This window comes from Chlorocebus sabaeus, chromosome 2 (genome assembly GCF_047675955.1).
Source record: "Chlorocebus sabaeus isolate Y175 chromosome 2, mChlSab1.0.hap1, whole genome shotgun sequence".
NCBI classification, from domain to species: Eukaryota; Metazoa; Chordata; class Mammalia; order Primates; family Cercopithecidae; genus Chlorocebus; species Chlorocebus sabaeus.
In genome coordinates, this window is record NC_132905.1 from 5,881,291 (window position 1) to 5,900,287 (window position 18,997).

Sequence of the window (18,997 nt, forward strand, 5' to 3'; positions counted from 1 at the left end):
CTTTGCTCAAGAGCACAAATATTTTCCTGTGTTTTCTTCTGTGAGTTCTAATGTTTTATGTTTTGAATTCATGTCTATGACAGATTTTGAATTATTTTATGTGACATAAGGACCAAGGTTCATTTTCCCCACGTTTATTCTGTTATTCTAATACTCTTTGGAAGATTGTCCCTTCCCCATTGAATAACCATGGCACCTTTGTAAAAAATCAATTAAACTTAGATTTTAGATCTCTTAATGGATTTTCTCTTATGTTCCATTAATGTGTGTGTTTATCCTTAAGCTGGTATCATAGTGTCGTGATAGTAAGTCTTGAAGTCAAGAACTGTGAATGTTTCTGCTTTATTTTTCTTTTTCAAAATTGTTTTGGCATTCTAGGTCCTTTGAATTTCCATATGAATTTAGAATCAGCTTTTTGATTTCTACAAACTTAAGTGCTAGGCTTTTGATTGGGGTAACATTGGATTTATATGTAAATTGAGGATAATCCACATAACAATATTGAGTCTTCTGGTTTCTGAAAGTGAGATAACAGTTTTCAACATTCTTTTAAGATTTTTCTCATAGGATTTTGTTAAATTTATCCCTAAGAATTTCGTATTTTTGATGCTATCATAAATGGTATCCTTAAAATTTCATGTTTTCTTTTGAGAAATGTCTGTTCATATTTTTGCCCATTTTAAAATTGGATTATTTGTTTATTTTCCCATTGAATTTGAATTCCTTATGTATTCTGGTTATTAACCCCTTCAGATGAGTAGTATGCAAACGTTTTCTCCCATTCTGTGGGCTTCACTTTGTTGTTTCCTTTTCATGTAGAAGCTTTTCAGCTTGATGTTACCCCTTTTGGCCATTTTTGCTGTGGTTGCCTGGCTTTTGAGGTCTTACTGAAGAAATCTTTGCCCAGACCAATAGTGTCCTGGAGCATTTCTCCAGTGTTTTCTTCCAGTAGTTTCATTGTTTTAGGTCTTAGATTTAAGTCTTTAATCCTTTTTGATTCGATTGTGTTTGGTGAGGTAGGGGTCTAGTTTCATGCTTCTGCATATGGATTTCCAGTTTTTCCAGCACCATTACTGAAGAGACTGTCCTTTCCCCAGTGTATGTAGTTGGGGCCTTGGTTGAAAATTAGTTGACTGTAAATGTGTGGGTTTACTTCTGGGTTTTCTATTCTGCTCCATTGGTCTATATGTCTGTTTTTATGACAGTACCATGCTGTTTTGGTTAGTAGCATTGCAGTACATTTTGAGTCAGGTAATGTGATGCCTCCAGCTTTCTTCTTTTTGCTCAGTATTGCTTTGGGTATTTCTTCCCCAGGCTGATCCCCAACTTCTGGGCCCAAGCGATCTTCCCATCTCAGCCTCCCAAAGTGCTGGGATTACAGGCATGAGCCACCTTACCTGGTCTGTTTTTTATTTTTTTTAATGGGATTAATATGGTTTTTATCAAGATTTAAGAAACTACTGCTACTACACAGAAAGCTCTTAGCACAGTTTCTTTATAGAAGTAACCAAGAAGGGTAAATTATTATTCATTATTTTATGGCTTATACATAGCTTTTATTTCCTTGTTGATGGTATAGTTTTGTTTTTTTTTGAGACGGAGTCTCGCTCTGTCGCCCAGGCTGGAGTGCAGTGGCCGGATCTCAGCTCACTGCAAGCTCCGCCTCCCGAGTTTACGCCATTCTGCTGCCTCAGCCTCCCGAGTAGCTGGGACTACAGGCGCCTGCCACCTCGCCCGGCGAGTTTTTTGTATTTTTTTTAGTAGAGACGGGGTTTCACCATGTTAGCCAGGATGGTCTTGATCTCCTGACCTCGTGATCCACCCATCTTGGCCTCCCAAAGTGCTGGGATTACAGGCTTGAGCCACCGCGCCCGGCCGACAGTGTAGTTTTATATAGTTAATGTGGTAGGATCATTAATATTCTCCAGTAACATCTATTCTTTGGTAGAACTAATTGCTAAGTTCGTTAGTTGTCTGACTAAAGACAGTTTTTTGAAGAGTGTCTGGCTATGTTCTGTTACTTTAAAACACCATGTTCTCAACCCATAAAATACACAGTGGTCCTCAGAAGATCTTTTGAAACCCATGATCCTGTATGAAAAGAATTGAATATATTAGACTATAGATATCTTCAGGTTCCAAAACTATCTGTTACCCCAAAGCTTGGGAACTACTGCTTTAAACTTAATGTTTTCAAGTCCGTTCCAGCCTGGGCCTGCAGATGCTGTATAACTATCTGTGGGATCGAGGCTGCCTATTCCTTCTGGACTCTGAGGTGCTTGAAAATAGCTCATATGCAGTGACTCTGGTCATTGGGCTTGGCTATGACCCAGTGTGGACCTGTTCATCCAAGGCAGCTATTATGCACAGAAATGGCATATTTGATTATGTCATACATATTTTTTCTGTAACTGTATAATTCTTTATTAACATTCTCTGAGTAGCTGTTATACAATGTAAATTTTTAATAAGCTCATATTGTTATCCCAAAAGAATTAGTTGGGGGAAAATGTGGTTCATGTTCAAAGAAAAGTAAGTACTAGGCACAAACTTGTCATCTCTAGATTGAACCGTTTTCCATTACTGCCTTTGACTTTGGTTTTTCTACCTGCCTGGTAGGACTCCTCTACTTTTTCATACCAGTTTTCAGGGTGAGGGGTAGGAGGGATGCATTTCCACCTCTAGAGCAGGTGCCGATTAACCGTTCTAGAACTAACTATTGAGGCTGTTATTTTGCCAAAATTAGCCTCAGGGAAGTCCTCAGCAGCCTGTTTCTTTATGTTTATTTTCCTAGGTTAGCAATGGAAAGATTAGGTGGGGGAGTGGGAGAAGGGAGGGCTCTGCCAGGTGTGTTTCTCTTACCTGGGCACAAACTCTGCCAGGCTGTCTTTGAAATAGCAAGAGTCCTCTTGATAATTAGCTCTCAGCTCCAGGCAGTTCCCCCCCGCCTTATCCTTTCAGTGATGGCCTCTTTTCTAGCAGGAATGGGAGGAGAAGATAACTGCTTAATAGAAAAAGTTGGCCATATCAGGGATTCTTAAAAAAAGATGGTTATATTTCTTTTTTTTTTTTTTATTTTTGAGGTGAAGTCTTGCTCCATCACCCAGGCTGGGTATAGTGGCGTGATCTCGCCTCACTGCAACCTCTACCTCCCAGGTTCAAGCTATTCTCTGCCTCAGCCTCCCAGGTAGCTGGGATTACAGGCATGTGCCACCACACCTGGATAATTTTTGTATTTTAGTTGAGATGGAGTTTCATCATGTTGGCCAGACTGGTCTTGAACTCCTGGCCTTAAGTGATCCGCCCACCTCAGCCTCCCAAAGTGCTGGGATTGCAGGCGTGAGCCACCGCACCTGGCCAAGATGGCTACATTTCTAAAACTTCTAATTTTAATCAAAGAATGAATATTCATAGGCTGACCTGGTGATCTGAGCCAAGGCTTTGCCTTGCTTGGCACATGGACCCTCTGCCTTCATCCATAGATCACACTCGTAAGGCCTCATCTACATTTCCAGGTTCACTGTCTTACGTGGAGTGAGAAGACTTATATGTCAGGCAATGCAAATGTAAGCGCTTGTCATTTTTTACAGTGTGTTTACAGTATTTTCTGCTTGTTTTATCTACTCCTAATTTGACAGCTATATTTTAATAACTCATTTTTATTGAATCTTTCTGAAGAATTCAAACTAACATTCAGAAATAATAGCACAGGACCTGACTCTTAGTAAGCAGGTAACTCCTGTTGGGAATAGCTGTGCACGAGCCTCCTTCTGGATAGGGCAAACTGGGAGAGTGACTGAGGAAAAGTTGCCTAACTTCTTTAGATATTGGTTTGCTTATCGGTAAAATGAGGATAAGAATCTTACTTGGTTGAGTTGGTGTGGGAACTGAATCACATGTGAAAGCTACTTCCCTGTCCCTGGCCTGTTATAAGAACTCAAAAAATGTAGCTATTATTTTTATTAGCAATATCATCCCAACAACTCCCCTTACCACTGTTATTCCTAGAGAGTAGCCTCTTTGCTCTGAGTGTTCATTATGCCCTGGGGTTAGTCAGTATGTTTTATGGAGTGGATGGAAAGATTAAGTTAATTCAGTGGTTGGTGGTGTTGGTGACCATTCTTGATAAAATGCATAGTCTTAAAGTGAATTTACTCATTATGCGTTTAGTAATGTGCCAGGGCACATAGTAGGTGCTCATTAAACATATAATGAATAAATTTACTTTAAGACTGCATTTTACCAAGCCTATGTGCTAGGCTTGGAGAATCCAACAGTAACTGGACACAGTTTTGCCCTCAGGAGCGTTTATTGTGTGAGGACTTCTTGCATATAAACAGTGAACTTCATGTTGCAGGAGGCTGGCACAGGTTGCCATCACCAGGGCACTTGAGGTGTGAGGAGAGTGGGAAGGCAAGCCATTCTGAAGAGGCTGCACCCTAGCTGAGACCTTAGGTCTAAATGGGAGAGAGTAGATAGGGAACAGATCTTCAGAATGCTGTGGGGGATATGAAACATGGGAGTAAGTGAAGGGAGGTCAACAATGTCAAGGTCGGCCAGATCCTGCAGGTCTTCTCATCCATGGTCCCACTTACTCCAGCATCCTGATGGCACAAGGGAGGGGTCTCATCTCACCCTCAAGATGAGAACACAGAAGTGTGGACAGGTGACGTGACGAACTCTGGCCACACAGCAGTGAGTAGTAGTTGTGGGATTCATCCCGTTCCAGGTGTGTTTGACTCCAGAGCCCATGAATTCAACTACCCATTGCACAAGAGGGAAAAGAGCAGGAGAGGAAGAGGGGCTGGGCATGGTGGCTCATGCCTGTAATCCCAGCACTTTGGGAGGTCAAGGCAGGTGGATTACCTGAGGTCTGGAGTTCAAGACCAGCCTGGCCAACATGATGAAACCCTGTCTGTACTAAAAATACAAAAAATTAGCTGGGTGTGATGGCACATGCCTGTAATCCCAGCTACTCGGGGAGCCTGAGGCAGGAGAATCACTTGAACCCGGGAGGCAGAGGTTGCGGTGAGCTGAGATTGGGCCACTGCACTCCAGCCTGCGCAGCAAAGTGAGACTCTGTCTCAGAAAAAAAAAAAAAAAGAAAGAGGAAGAGGAAGGATGATAATTGGCTCATTTTTGGCCAGAAGGAGTGGGAGGAACTTGTTGGATACCTGTGTGGAGAGGTGTGGTTGGGTGTTGTGGGGCCACAGATATGGATGGATGGGAATGTATGTCATGGCGTCTATGAGGCTACATGAGTACGTTTAGAACAGAACAGATGTGGAGTGGACTTTCTGTCAGAGTCTTGCTAACAAGGCCAAACTGATTTGTTTTTCCTTCAACTGCTTTAACCTGTTTGCACAGCCCTGCGTGGTGAGCAGGGCTTCTTAAACAGCAGGACATTCTTAGAGGTGAGCATCTGCTCCCTTGCTGAGTTCTTCAGTAGGGGAGTGGTTCCCTTTACTCGTGCGTTAGACAGACTGCACTAAAAGAAAGGCGTTCGGCTGTTCTTTGTTACTCTGGTACCTATTACTTTTCTTATGGGGTTCTTCAACTGACCATTTCATTTTGGCTGAATTCTCAATGTTGCAATTCTTAGAGACTTCAGCTGTGAAAGCAGAACGCATGCCACAAGGCCATGTCTTTGCCCAAGTGTGACTTGTCACAGTTGATACACACTTTTGAGTGTGGATTCCCCCCGCTCCACTCTTCCTTTTTAGATGGATTTGAAGACTATGGTCCAGATTGTGACAACATGAGAGTAACAGCCTTCTTGGACATTCCAGGCCAGGATAACCTGCCTCCACTCACTCGCCTGGAGAAGTATGCTCTCAGTGAGAACACCTTCAATCGGTAAGCCCAACCAGGCCTGTGTATGTTGACAACTCTCTGTTGTGTGCTTTAAGCTGACACTTGGGGCCACTTCTCTGTGACAGCTTCGAGGAGACTTCATGAATGATCAGGTAGGTTGGATACAGATTGTCACCAGGATGCTGGGCTTCTATCTGAATGGTACCATCTTACTAGGCTTTTTCATTATTTTTGCTGTTGTTTTGCTGAACACCTGGTAAGCCAGGAAGGAAATGGTGATGAATTTCATGGTGTTTAAGTGATTAGGATTGCTAACTGGGTTTCTTTCACATATGCAGTACTCAGAAAAGTCATGCATTCCTTCATTGAGAAGCACCAAGAAGCATCAGTTGGAAGCATTGTCTGCCCGCTTTGTGTTTTGACTGCACTGTACATCAGGGACTTCGGTGGCAATGTGTCATGCCACGCTCTGTTGTCACTGTGTACGGTGTTGGCAGGGTTCGACTCCAGGCCCACATTGGCTCAGCAGATGACCTTGATTCTTAGTATCTTGAAGAAAGCAGAAACTAAGGCTTCCCTTTCCATTTATGTGCTACCCAAACTTCTGTGAATCTGAAAGCATTCTCCCCTCCTTTCTCAGCAGAAAGTCTCTCTCCTCCTGTTCTGCCCTTTGATGGACCCTCCGTCTCTGATCCCTCACCCCCCTCAGGTTTGCCTTCTGTCGTCTGTGTCTCCTGGCCTGTTACAGGTGCCTTTTCACCCTACTTGCAACCCTGGCTTGTCTTGTTCTAAACTATCCTCTGAGGTTTCTTCCCCAGGTCGTCCCTAACTACACCACTTGCCAAGAATTGATGGTACTCACATAGCCTCTTTCCTTACCTTCACTGGCTCTTACTTTTAAAAATTACATTCTGGCCGGGTAAGGTGGCTCACTCCTGTAACCCCAGCACTTTGGGAGGCAGGAGCGGGCGGATCACGAGGTCAGGAGATCGAGACCATCCTGGCTAACACGGTGAAACCCCGTCTCTACTAAAAATACAAAAAATTAGCCAGGTGCGGTAGCAGGCGCCTGTAGTCCCAGCTACTTGGGAGGCTGAGGCAGGAGAATGACGTGAACCTGGGAGGCGGAGCTTGCAGTGAGCCGAGATTGTGCCACTGCACTCCAGCTTTGGTGACAGAGCAAGACTTGGTCTCAAAAAAAAAAAAAAAAAAAAAAAAAATTCTATAAAAAAAAGAAAATGAAAAAATAAAAATTACATTCTATGCCAAATATAGGCTAAGCCTATATTTGAAAGCTCACAAGGATGTGAGAAAGCTCACAAGGATGCTCATAGAAAGCTCACAAGGATGTTGCAGGATGGATCCATTTAATATTGCAGGATGAGTCCATCGTTATTCTCCTTTGATGCTAGGGAATGATGATACCCTGAATGGTGTCTTTTTTCTTTTTTTTGTCTTTCAAGTTTTGGCACCTAGCTATCACCAAATAATGTAATTTAATTTTATTGTTTCTGGACTTTATGTGAAATCATACAGGATACATTACTTTTATGGATTTCACATATATTAATATTTTGAATTTGTTCTTTTCATAATAGGGTTCTTGAATATACTGACATTTATCCATCTACTATTGTTAAATAACTGAAAGCATTTTGACTATTATAGTTTTGCTATGAACAGTCTTGTAGATGTATCTGGGGACACACAAGTATGCACTTCTGTTGGATACGTACCCAGGAAAGAAATACTACGTGATGGTGTATGCTTATCTTCTGCTTGAATAGATAACGCCAGTTTTCCAAAGTGGTTGTATCAGTTTATACTCCTACTTTTGCCCTACTTTTTTTTTTTTTTTTTTTTTTTTTTGAGATGGAGTCTTGCTCCATTGCTCAGGCTGGAGTGCAGTGGTGCGATCTTGGCTCTGCAACCTCTGCCTCCTGGGTTCAAGCAATTCTCCCGCCTTGGCCTCTCAAGCAGCTGGGACTTCAGGTGTATACTACCATGCCTGGCTAAGTTTTGTATTTTTAGTAGAGACAGGGTTTCACCATATTGGCCAGGCTGGTCTCAAACTCCTGACTTCAGGTGATCCACCTGCCTCGGCTTCCTAAAGTGCTGGGATTACAGGTGTGAGCCACTATGCCCGGCCTTACCTTTGCCCTACATTTTATCTGCCAACTGGTATTGTCAGATTTTTGTATTTTAGCCAATCTGGTAGTTTGGAAGTGTATATAACGATATCACTTTGTGATTTAAATTTTTATTTTCCTTACTATGTGTTTAAACACTTTTTCATATTCGTTGAACATCTGTATTTCTTTTTTGTGAAGTGCCTGTTCAAATCTTTGATTGAATTGGTAGGGAGAGGATGGATTGTTTGTCTTTTTATTATTGATTTGTAGGAGTTCTGTGTATATTCTAGATTTCAAACCTTTATTAGTTATGTATGATAAACATCTTCAACTGGTGGCTTGTGTTTAAACTCTCTTTATGGTGTTCTTTTGGTGACCAGAAGCTATTCATTTTTCTTTTTATTGATTGATTGATCGATTGATTGAGACTTTGGGTAACAAGGTCACAAGTCTTGTTCTGTTACCCAGCTAGAGTGCAGTGGTGTAGTCATAGCTGGAGTCTCAAACTCCTGGACTCAAGAGATCCTCCTGCTTCAGCCTCCTGAGTAGCTGCCATGACAGGAGCGTGCCCAGCTACTTTATTTTGCCTAGAGACAGGGTTTCACTATGTTGCCTAGGCTAGTTTCAAAGTCCTGGCCTTGATGGTGTGATCGCTGCACCAGGCACACAAGCTATTGACTTTAATGTGGTTAAATTTATTGGCATTGTCCTTAATGGTGCATTTGGAAGCTTTTTTCCCTCTATTTCTTTATATTGCTTTAAAGCCTTTATTTTTTTCTGTGAAATAGATATACTATAGTTTTGCAATCTGCCTGAACTTAATTTTTCTTTATCATATGAAAAATGGCTCCAGCTTCATTTTCCTAACTGTCACAATGTCATTTATCAAAAGTATGTTCTTTTCCCACCGCGCTGGAGTGCCTCTGTTTACAGTCCAGCCTCTGTTTACAGTCTTTGTCTGGACTCTCCCCTCTCTTCTAGTGGTCCCCTCAGCCAATACTACACTGTGTTGGTTACTATAGATTTATAGTGAGTCTTGCTATTTGATAGAACAAGTCTTCCCATCCTGTTTTTCTTCTTTGGCTTGACTTGTTATTCTTGTTCCTTTGTATTCTCATATAAATTTAAAATCCAGCTCACCAGATTCTAACAAAATGAAACAAAGCAGAACATCTATTAGGATTTTGATTGGGTTTGCTTTGAATCTGTAGGTCAGTTTGGAGAGTATTGCCCATTTTACAATGTGTAGACTTCCAATCCATAAACATGGTACATCTTTTCATTTATTTAGGTTTTCTTTAGTTTCCCAGTAGAGTCTGATCATTTTCTCTGCAGAGGTTTTGTGCTTTTTTTGGTTGTGTATTTTAAAGGAAATTTGAGGCATCATATTTTATCCAATTAAGAACTTAGAACAAATCTAATATCATTATCACACTTAACAAAATTAACAACAGTGTTTTCTAGTTTACCACACTATGTCCAGTTTTCCTATCTAAAAAATACCTTTTTATGGTTGATTTGTTTGAATCATGATCCAAATAAAGTCTATACATTTCATTAGGTAGATGTGTCTGTTAAGTCTCTTTTTGTTTACAGGTTTTTTTCCTTTTGGTCTTAAACGCTTTTTAATCTCGAATGGTTCTCTCTTTCATCTTTCTCCGTATCATTTATTTGTTGAAGTGGTCATTAGCTTAGAGAATTTTCCACATTCTGTATTTGGTGGTCATTATTTTCATGGTATCATTTTCCCTGTCTTTTCTGTAAACGGAAAATTACATTTGGAGAATTTATTATATTCTGCTTCAATTTTTTTTAAAGCAATACTTCATATGTTGTTTTGTGAAGTTCTTATTACAAAACACCAGGAAACAATGTCTAGTTGTCACACTTTTAGAGATTTCATATTGAGCAGTGGGCTCAGGTGTTTTATTCTTTCATTATAAAATTCCTCACCAGTCTTTCTTCTGATGATTTCAGGGTTCACAAATAATCATTGCTTAAATCTGTTATTTCATTCTGTGTTGGAAAATGACAATTTTTTTTTTATTGTCTGCGACATCTGTTGTGTCCCCATTTCCATCCTGTTATTTGTTATTTGTGCCTTCTCTCTTTCTTTTTTCCCCCTAGATAATTCTTACCAGAAGGTTATGAATTTCATTAGTTATTTCAAAGACTCAGGTTTTGGCTTTGTTTCTGTTGTATGTTTGTTTTCTATAATAGTTCAGTAATATCTGCTCTAATTTGTATTATTTTTTCCTTGGCCTTTTTTTTTTTCACTTTTGGATTTAATTGCTGTTCTTTTCTTCAAGGATCTTTAGTTCAGTTTTGTTTTTTGGCTTTTCTTTTGTAACATCTGCATTTTATATTGTACACTTTCCTCTTAAGTACCATGTTACCTCAAGTTTTGATATATAACATTTTTGTTATTTCTCAGCACAAGTATTTTTAATGTTAATGATTTCTCCTTTGATCATTTAGTTATTCAGAAGTGTGTTGTTTTATTTCCAGATATTTGAGGATTTTGCAGATATCTTTCTGTTATTGATTCCTAGTTTAATTATTTTGTGGTCAGAGAACATACTTTGTATTTTTTCTCTTTTTTTTTTCTGAGACAGAGTCTCGCTCTGTCGCCCAGGCTGGAGTGCAGTGGTGCGATCTCAGCTCACTGCAAGCTCCGCCTCCTGGATTCACGCCATTCTCCTGCCTCAGCCTCCCGAGTAGCTGGGACTACAGGCGCTCGCCACCTCGCCCGGCTAATTTTTTGTATTTTTAGTAGAGACAGGATTTCACCATTTTGGCCAGGATGGTCTCGATCTCCTGACATCGTGATCCGCCCGCCTCGGCCTCCCAAAGTGCTGGGATTACAGGCATGAGCCACTGCGCCCGGCTTTATGGATTTTTGTAGGGATTACAGTATACTTCTTTTATTCATCATGACATATGTTCAAAATGATACCACTTTGCATGCTGTAGAGTTGGAGATGTTGCATAAGAGCCTCACAAGGGTGTTCTTCCACCTCTTCCCCTCTGTCTTTTGTGCTGTTATTTTCCTACACTTCTACACAATTCATAAATTTCAGAATAACTTTTTAATATCTTTGCTTTATATAGCAACTATCTTAAAGCAATTACAAATAAGAAAAATATTTTTAAATATTTACCATCTTTTTTTTTTTTTTTTTTTTACCATTTTTGATGTTTTTTGTTTCTTTTTGTAAAATGCTCATTCCCATCAGGTATCCTTTTGCCTCAAGAACTTCCATTAACGATTTTTATTTTGTACAAGACTGTTGTCAGTGAATTATCTCAGCTTTTGTGTGTCTGAAAAAGCATTTCATTTCCATTCTTTCTTTAATAGGCTTTTATTTTTGGCGGCATTTTAGATTTATAGAAAAGTCGAATGGGAAATACAGGAAGTTCTCGCATTCCATAGCTGCCCAGTGTGTCCTGAGTTTCCTCTAGACCTTCCATGCTGTTCATGCTTATCTTAAAGTCCTCGCCTCATCCTTCCGACATCCCAGGTCTCTGCCTAACTTCTCAGCCTCATACTCTTCATCTCTCTGGCTAGTCCTTCTGTATTCTTCTGTGTTTTTGTCGTATCCTGTGGGCACTCTCTGTGGGTCCTGTCCCTACTGGTCTTCATAATTTTCTTGTTTACTTCCAGGCCTAGACTGTAAAGCTCCTAAGAGCAGGGCCTGGACCTTGCTTATCCTGGTATCACAGGCTTCTTGCATTGAGTCTAAAGTTGGTTGGGCTTAACACATGATTATAACTGAGTGATGGAGTGAGGGAAAGAATGAACAAAGACACGGAGAGCTACTTCCGTGGTTGGATTTCCAGGGAACATTGGTTACACTGCCACGTAAAATTAAGCCATCCTCCTTTTTTTTTTTTTTTTTTGAGGTGGAGTCTTGCTCTGTCACCCAGGCTGGAGTGCAGTGTTACAATCTCAGCTCACTGCAACCTCTGCTTCCCGGGTTCAAGTGATTCTCTTGCCTCAGCCTCCTGAGTAGCTGGGATTACAGGCACACGTCACCATGCCTGGCTGATTTTTGTATTTTTAGTAGAGATGGGGTTTCGCCATGTTGGTCAGGCTGGTCTTGAACTCCGGACCTCAAGTGATCTGCCTGCCTTGGCCTCCCCAGCCATCCTCTTTATATTTAAAAAAAATTTCACGAACATAATATATGCCCATTGAAATATTTGACAACTTCAGGAATTTAAATAGAATTTCCCTGCCTCCCCCACTACAACCTTGGGAAGAGCTGTGAAGTTTGGTGAGTACCCTTCTAGATTGTTTCCTCAATAAGTGTACGTACATATGAATGTGTTTATGTGTACATGTATTGCACATGTATACCTAAATGTAACTTGTATTAAGAAATGGGCTTGACTGGGCATGGTGGCTCACGCCTGCACTCCCAGCACTTTGGGAGGCCAAGGCAGGCGGATCACGAGGTTCAGAGATCGAGACCATCCTGGCCAACATAGTGAAACCCAGTCTCTACTAAAAATACAAAAATTAGTTGAGTGTAGTGGCATGTGCCTGTAGTCCCAACTACTCAGGAGGCTGAGGCAGGAGACTCGCTTGAACCCGAGAGGCAGAGGTTGTAGTAAGCGGAGATCGCACCACTGCACTACAGCCTGGGGACAGAGGGAGACTCCGTCTCAAAAAAAAAAAAAAAAAAAGAAATGGGCTCCTACCATATGCAAAAATTTTCACCTTTTTCCATTTAATGTATCATGGATATCTTTCTAACTTACTACATATCTAGAGGTACTAAGACCATACAAATAGTTGCATGGCGTGCCAGGGTATAGATAGATCCTAATTTATTTAAGTTTCTCTCTATTCATTTGTTGTTGGCAGCTCCTTGTCTTGTAATCTAGTGACTGGCACTGTAGAGGGCTTACGGTGTGCCACTCCCCAGCTTTGTGCTTGCTACATGTCATGTCACTGAGTCTCCCTCCACTCTTCTGAGTCAGGCAGAGTTTCTCTCTCCAGAGGGCCACTTTCTTCTTTCATATTACTAACAAAGCTAACAAACAAGTGAGAAGTACTGAGGCCGAGGCTTCAGGACTCTGCTCATCCACTGTGGGCTCTCCAGGTCGTTGCAGAGCGGCCAGGTTTTCCAAAATGGTGGTTCCAAAGCACCGATTTGTTTGAGTCTTTACCTCTCTCCTGTTCGGTTGTGGAGTTGTCTCTGCTTCAGGGGTCCTCTCTTACCCATTTCGTCACTTTATTTAAGAGGGCAGATCCCTTGTGACCACTTAAGGTTGGATGTAGATTTGCCTCTCTGTTCTGTGACCCTAGAAGCAGATTGGGGATCTTAGTTGCTTGATTTCCCAAGGGAAGCTGAATGAATGTGGTCTAGTGAAATGTAATTAGTGACTTTCTCTGCAGTGCCTATTTTGACTTTCCCAAACCTCTTGACTGCCAGATCTTGATCTTTCATCCCAAGGGTGGTATAAATCTCCCTGGGTACAGGCTTGAGTTGATGGATTTCTTCCTATAGTATACTGGGCCAAAGGACTGCCCCTTTGAATTCCGTATTTCTATCCTTTTTTCCCTGCAAGTCAGGGTGGGTTTTCAGCTTCAGTGAATTCTTCTGATGCATGCTTGGCCAGAAATGACTTGCATTGTTCCTGGATGGTCTGTTGCTCAGAGGAGTGGACAGAAGCAGTCAGGGGCCCCTTTCTGCTTGATCAGAGAAAGACTTCAGGAGCTGCAGTTCCTCTACTTGCACGGGAGGCCTCCAGATCACCCCAGGCCACTGCTGATGGCCCTCACTTTTTCCCTCATCAATGTCTTTGTTTAAAGAGCTTTTATTGAGGCATATTTTACATGCAATAAATTTCACCCACTTTAATAGTTCACTTGGATGAATGTGGTAAATGTAGACAGTAATCCAGCCATTGTCACAATGGAGTTCAAAAGTTTGTCACCTGACAAGTACCCTTATTTGCCCCTTGGCTGTCTGGCAGTCCCTCCCTCCCTGACCACCATAGGCCCAGGCAACCACTGACCCTGTTTCTGATGTTTTCAAAATATTTTGCCTTTTCTAGAATTTCATATAAATTCAGTCATATGGGATGCACTCTTACATGTCTGGCTTCTCTTCCTTAGCAAAATGCATTAGAAATTCATCCCTGTTGTTATCAATAGTTCATTCCTTTTTATTGCTGCTGAGTATGTACAGATACTCTGTGTTTTGTATCACATTCACCAGTTCTGGGAACACTGGAGTTTTCCATTTTGTGACTGTTATAAATAATGCTTATATGAATATTTGCATTCAACTTTGTGTGGACATAGGTTTTCATTTCATATGGGTACATGCCTAAGAGTGAAATTGTTGGGTTGACTGGTATGTTTAGCTTTTAGAGGAATTGCCACACTGTTTTCCAAATTACCTGTACAATTTTGCATTTCTACCAACGTCTGTGGATTCCTATTTCATGTTTTGCCAGCACTTGGTATTGTCATTATAATTTTAGTTCTTCTAGTAGTTGTAGTGTTACTTCATTGTAGCTTCTGCATTTTTGGCCTTGTGTTTTGTTTTGTCTTTAAGCTTTTGATTTTGAAATAATTTTAGGTTTATAGGAGTGTTGCAGAGACAGTACTGAGGGTTCCCTTATACACTTTGCCGAACTTCTAATGCAGTGGCTTTCAATTATGGGTAATTCTGCCCCCAAAGGATCTTATACAATGTCTAGATACATTTTTGGTTGTCACATCTTGGGGCACAGAGGGTGCTACTGGTGAGTGGAAGCCAGGGATGCTACTAAACATCCTGCAATGCACCAGACAGCCCCTCCCCCCACCAACAAAGACTTACCTATTCCAAAGTATCAGTAATGCTGAGGTCAGGAAACTGCTCTCATGTTTACGGCTTAAATAAGCATGTTACATTGATCAAAACTAAGAAAGTAACATTGGCATCGGTGTACTGTTAACTAAATTACAGATTTGACTTGGATTCTGCATTTTTCCATTAATGTTCTTTTTCTGCTCCAGGATCCCATCAGGGTACTACATTACATTTATAGTTGCCGTATCTCCTGAGGCTCCTCCATCTGTGATGGTTTCTTGTTCTATCCTTGTCTTTCAGGATCTTGACAGGTTTTTTGTTTTGTTTTGTTTTTTGTTTTGTTTTGTTTTTGAGATGGAGTCTCACCCTGTCGCCCAGGCTGGAGTGCAGTGGCGCAATCTTGGCTCACTGCAAGCTCTGCCTCCCGGATTCATGCCATTCTCCTGCCTCAGCCTCCCAAGTAGCTGGGACTACAGGCGCCCGCCACCACGCCCGGCTAATTTTTTGTATTTTTAGTAAAGACGGAGTTTCACCATGTTAGCCAGTACAGTCTCCATCTCCTGACCTCGTGATCTGCCTGCCTCGACCTCCCAAAGTGCTGGGATTACAGGCGTGAGCCACTGCGCCCGGCCTGTTTTGTTTTGTTTTGTTTTTGTGACAGAGTCTCGCTCTGTCACCCAGGCTGGAGTGCAGTGGTGCGATCTCAGCTCCCTGAAACCTCTGCCTTCTGGGTTCAAGTGATCCTCCCACCTCACCCTCCTGAATATCTGGGACTACAGGTGTGTGCTACTATGCCTGGCTAAGGTTTGTATTTTTTGTAGAGATGGGAGTTCACCATGTTGCCTAGGCTGGTCTCGAACTCATGGATTCAAGCAATCTGCCTGCCTTGGCCTCCCAAAGTGCTGGGATCACAGGTGTTAGCCTCTGTGCCTGGATGACTTGTAGTTATCTGAAGACTTGTGATGTTGAGAATTTTTTCTTGTATTTCTTGGCTGTCTGTACATTTTGTTTTGTGAAGTTGTTAAAATCTTTTGCTTTTTAAAAAAATAAAACAACTTTATTGAGATTTAGTTTATGTGTCATCCGTTTCACCACTTGAAAGCGTACAAGTTGATGATTTGTAGTGTATTCACAGAGTTGTGCAACATTGCCACAATGAATTTTAAACCATTTTTATCACCTCAGTAAGAAACATGGTTCCCATCAGCAACCACTACCCATTCCTCTCCAGTCTCCCAGCCCTAGGCAACCACTCATCTACTTTGTGTCTTTATTGATTTGCCTATTCCAGGCATTTTATAGAAATGTAATCATACAGTATGTCGTCTTTTGTGACTGACTTGGTTCACTTAGCATGCTGTTTTCGGTATGCATCCATGTTTCACTTGAGCCCAGGAGTTCAAGGCTACAGCGAGCTATGATCATGCCACTGCATTCTAGCCTGGGTGACAAGAGTGAGACCCTGGGTTTCAAAAAAAAAAAAAAAAAAAACCGCATCAGTATCCTCGTTCCTTTAATAATGTTCCATTGAATGGATACATAGTATTTTGATTATTCACTCATCAGTTGACAGATACTTAGGTTGTTTCCATCTTTTGGTTATTAGTATTAATGTGCTGAGCTCATTTATGAACACATATTCTTTTAATTGGGCTGTTTGTCTGCTTATTACTGAGTTATAAGAGCACAAGGATTGCCGGGCATGATGGCTCAGGCTTGTAATCCCAGCACTTTGGGAGACCGAGGCGGGCAGATCACGAGGTCAGGAGATCGAGAACATCCTGGCTGACACGGTGAAACCCCATCTCTACTAAAAATACAAAAAGTTAGCCCGGTGTGGTGGTGGGTGCCTGTAGTCCCAGCTACTCGGGAGCCTGAGGGAGGAGAATGGTGTGAACTCGGGAGGCGGAGCTTGCAGTGAGCCAAGATCATGCCACTGCACTTCCAGCCTGGGTGACGGAGTGAGAGTAAAAAGAGTACAAGGATTATTTATATATTCTGGATTCCAGTTTTGGTCAGATATTTTCTCCAGTCTGTGGCTCATCATTTTTATTTTCCCAATGGTGTGGTTTAGGGAGCAAAGTTTTAAATTTTGATGAAGTCACATTTATCAATTTTTTTCTTTTATGGTTTGTATACTTTGCTCCTCAGAAATCTTTGTCTAACCTAAGATCACAAAGATTTTCTTTTCTCTTCAAGAAATTTTATGTTTTAGTTCTTACATTAGATCTGTGGGTCCATTTTGAATTAATTTTGGTTTATGCTGTGAAATAAGAGTCAATGTTCTTTTTTCCCCCATATGACTATTTATTCTAGCACCACTTTTTGATGACTTTTCCTGTTCACCTTTTTTTTTTTTTTTAAATCACTAGATATATGTGTGGGTTTGTTTCTGGACTTTGACATTGACTTTTTTCTATTTCTCCTTGCAGTTGTATTGCTTTTTGCTGCATGTATTTTGAAACTCTGTTATTAGGCATATAAACATTTGAGATAATTATGTCTTCTTCATGAGTTTACCCCTTTATCATTATGAAATGACCTGTTTTTCCTTGGTGATATTCTTTGCTCCAAAATCTGTTTTGTCTGATATTAATATAGCTACTCCAGCTTTCTTTGGACTATTGTTAGCATAATATATTATTTTTTAATTATTTATTTGCATCTGTATATTTAACATGTGTTTCTTATAAGTAATATGTAGTTGGGTCTTTTTTTTTTTTTAATCCATTCTTTTAATCTTGTTCTAATTAGAATGTTTAGACCATTTACATTTAATGTAATTACTGATGCAGTTAGGTTTAAGTATATCATCTTGCTGTTTTCTATTTGCCACATCTATTTTGTTCCCTTTTTGTTCTTTATCTGCTTTCTCTTGAGTTAATTGAACTTCTTTATGATTTTAGTTTGTTTTTTAAATAGTTCATTAGTTATAATTCACTGTTTTTTTATTTTAGTGGTTGCCTTAGCATTTATAGTATGTATATTTAACTTATCATTATCATGGCCTACTTTCCAGTGTTTTTTTTTTGTTTTTTTTTTGAGATGGAGTCTCGCTCTGTTGCCCAGGCTGAAGTGCAGTGGTGCAATCTCGGCTCACTGCATGCTCCAACTCCCAGGTTCACGCCATTCTCCTGCCTCAGCTTCCTGAGTAGCTGAGACTACAAGCGCCCACCACCACGCCCGGCTAATTTTTTTGCATTTTTACTAGAGACGGGGTTTCACCATGTTAGCTAGGATGGTCTCGATCTCCTGACCTCGTGATCCACCCGCCTCAGCCTCCCAAAGTGCTGGGATTACAGGCATGAGCCACCGCGCTGGCCCTTCCAGTGGTATTTTACCACTTCATGTATAGTGTAAGATCCTTATCATAGTATGCCTTCGTTTCCCCTTTCCTGGTCTTTATGTTGTTTTCGTCATGCATTTTATTATATACATGTTATAAAGCCACAATAATAATAAAGTGTTATTTTTAACTTAAATAGTCAATTATTTCTTAAAGAGATTTAAATAATAAAAATTTATATATCTATGCATGTAGTTATCACTTCTGGTGTTCTTTATTCCTTTCTGCAGATTCACATTTCCAGCGGATTTTCTTTATCATTTCTTATAGTTCAGATCTGCTGGTGATAGATTTTTTGAATGTCTAAGAGAGTCTTTATTCATTTTTAATTTCCTGACTTTGGATGGTCCACAGTTCACAGTGGCCTCCTGGGCTTGTGGGTCCACTCTTTGGGGAAGGCCCTGCACCTTAGGGTACCCCCGCCCCTGGCCTGCTCCACTGATCAGTATACTGATGGAATTAGCTGTTGCAGAGATCTTGACGTTTCTCCTCAGTAGGCCTTCTGTAGCTCTAGCTCAGATCATGCTTATGATGGGACATCGTCACTTGGTCCTGCAATGACAATCACATTATCTCCCCCCATGGCTAGAGCTTCCTCTGTGTAGAATGCCATAGTGCACGTCATTTGTCTGTTGCTTGCCATCTTGTGGTGGGACTTTTCTGAGTTGAGTCTCGGCCTGTTCCTCAGTCTCGGGCTGATTTAACTGTTTTCCTGTACATTGCTCAGGCCAGTGGACTGCAGTGATTTCTCTTTCCTTTTGGTAGCTGCCACTTCTGACTCTATCTTGGTTCTCTTGACCGGTTCTGCCTATAGAGGGATGCAGTCTCCCCACCTCCTCCTTTCCTTACTCCCCTCAAAATAAACACCTGTAGATCTTTCTCATTTTACAGAT

The 18,997-nt window shown here is 41.0% G+C and overlaps 1 protein-coding gene across 6 annotated transcripts in view; it reads left to right on the top strand.

Annotated features, from left to right (window-relative positions):
- LOC103243620 (serine/threonine-protein phosphatase 4 regulatory subunit 1) overlaps positions 1-18,997 on the top strand; it is an 83,296-nt gene that overhangs the window by 22,471 nt on the left and 41,828 nt on the right. For 4 of the 6 annotated variants that reach the window (XR_005234881.2, XM_008013025.3, XM_008013048.3 and 1 more), the window contains exon 3: positions 5,724-5,856. The exons of the other annotated variants lie outside the window; for them this stretch is intronic. Coding sequence is in view for 3 of the 4 variants with exons in the window: in XM_008013048.3 (XP_008011239.3) it covers positions 5,724-5,856 (133 nt within the window). In the remaining variant the exon portion in view is untranslated. The remainder of the gene's footprint in view (positions 1-5,723; positions 5,857-18,997) is intronic. 6 annotated transcript variants of the gene reach the window in all.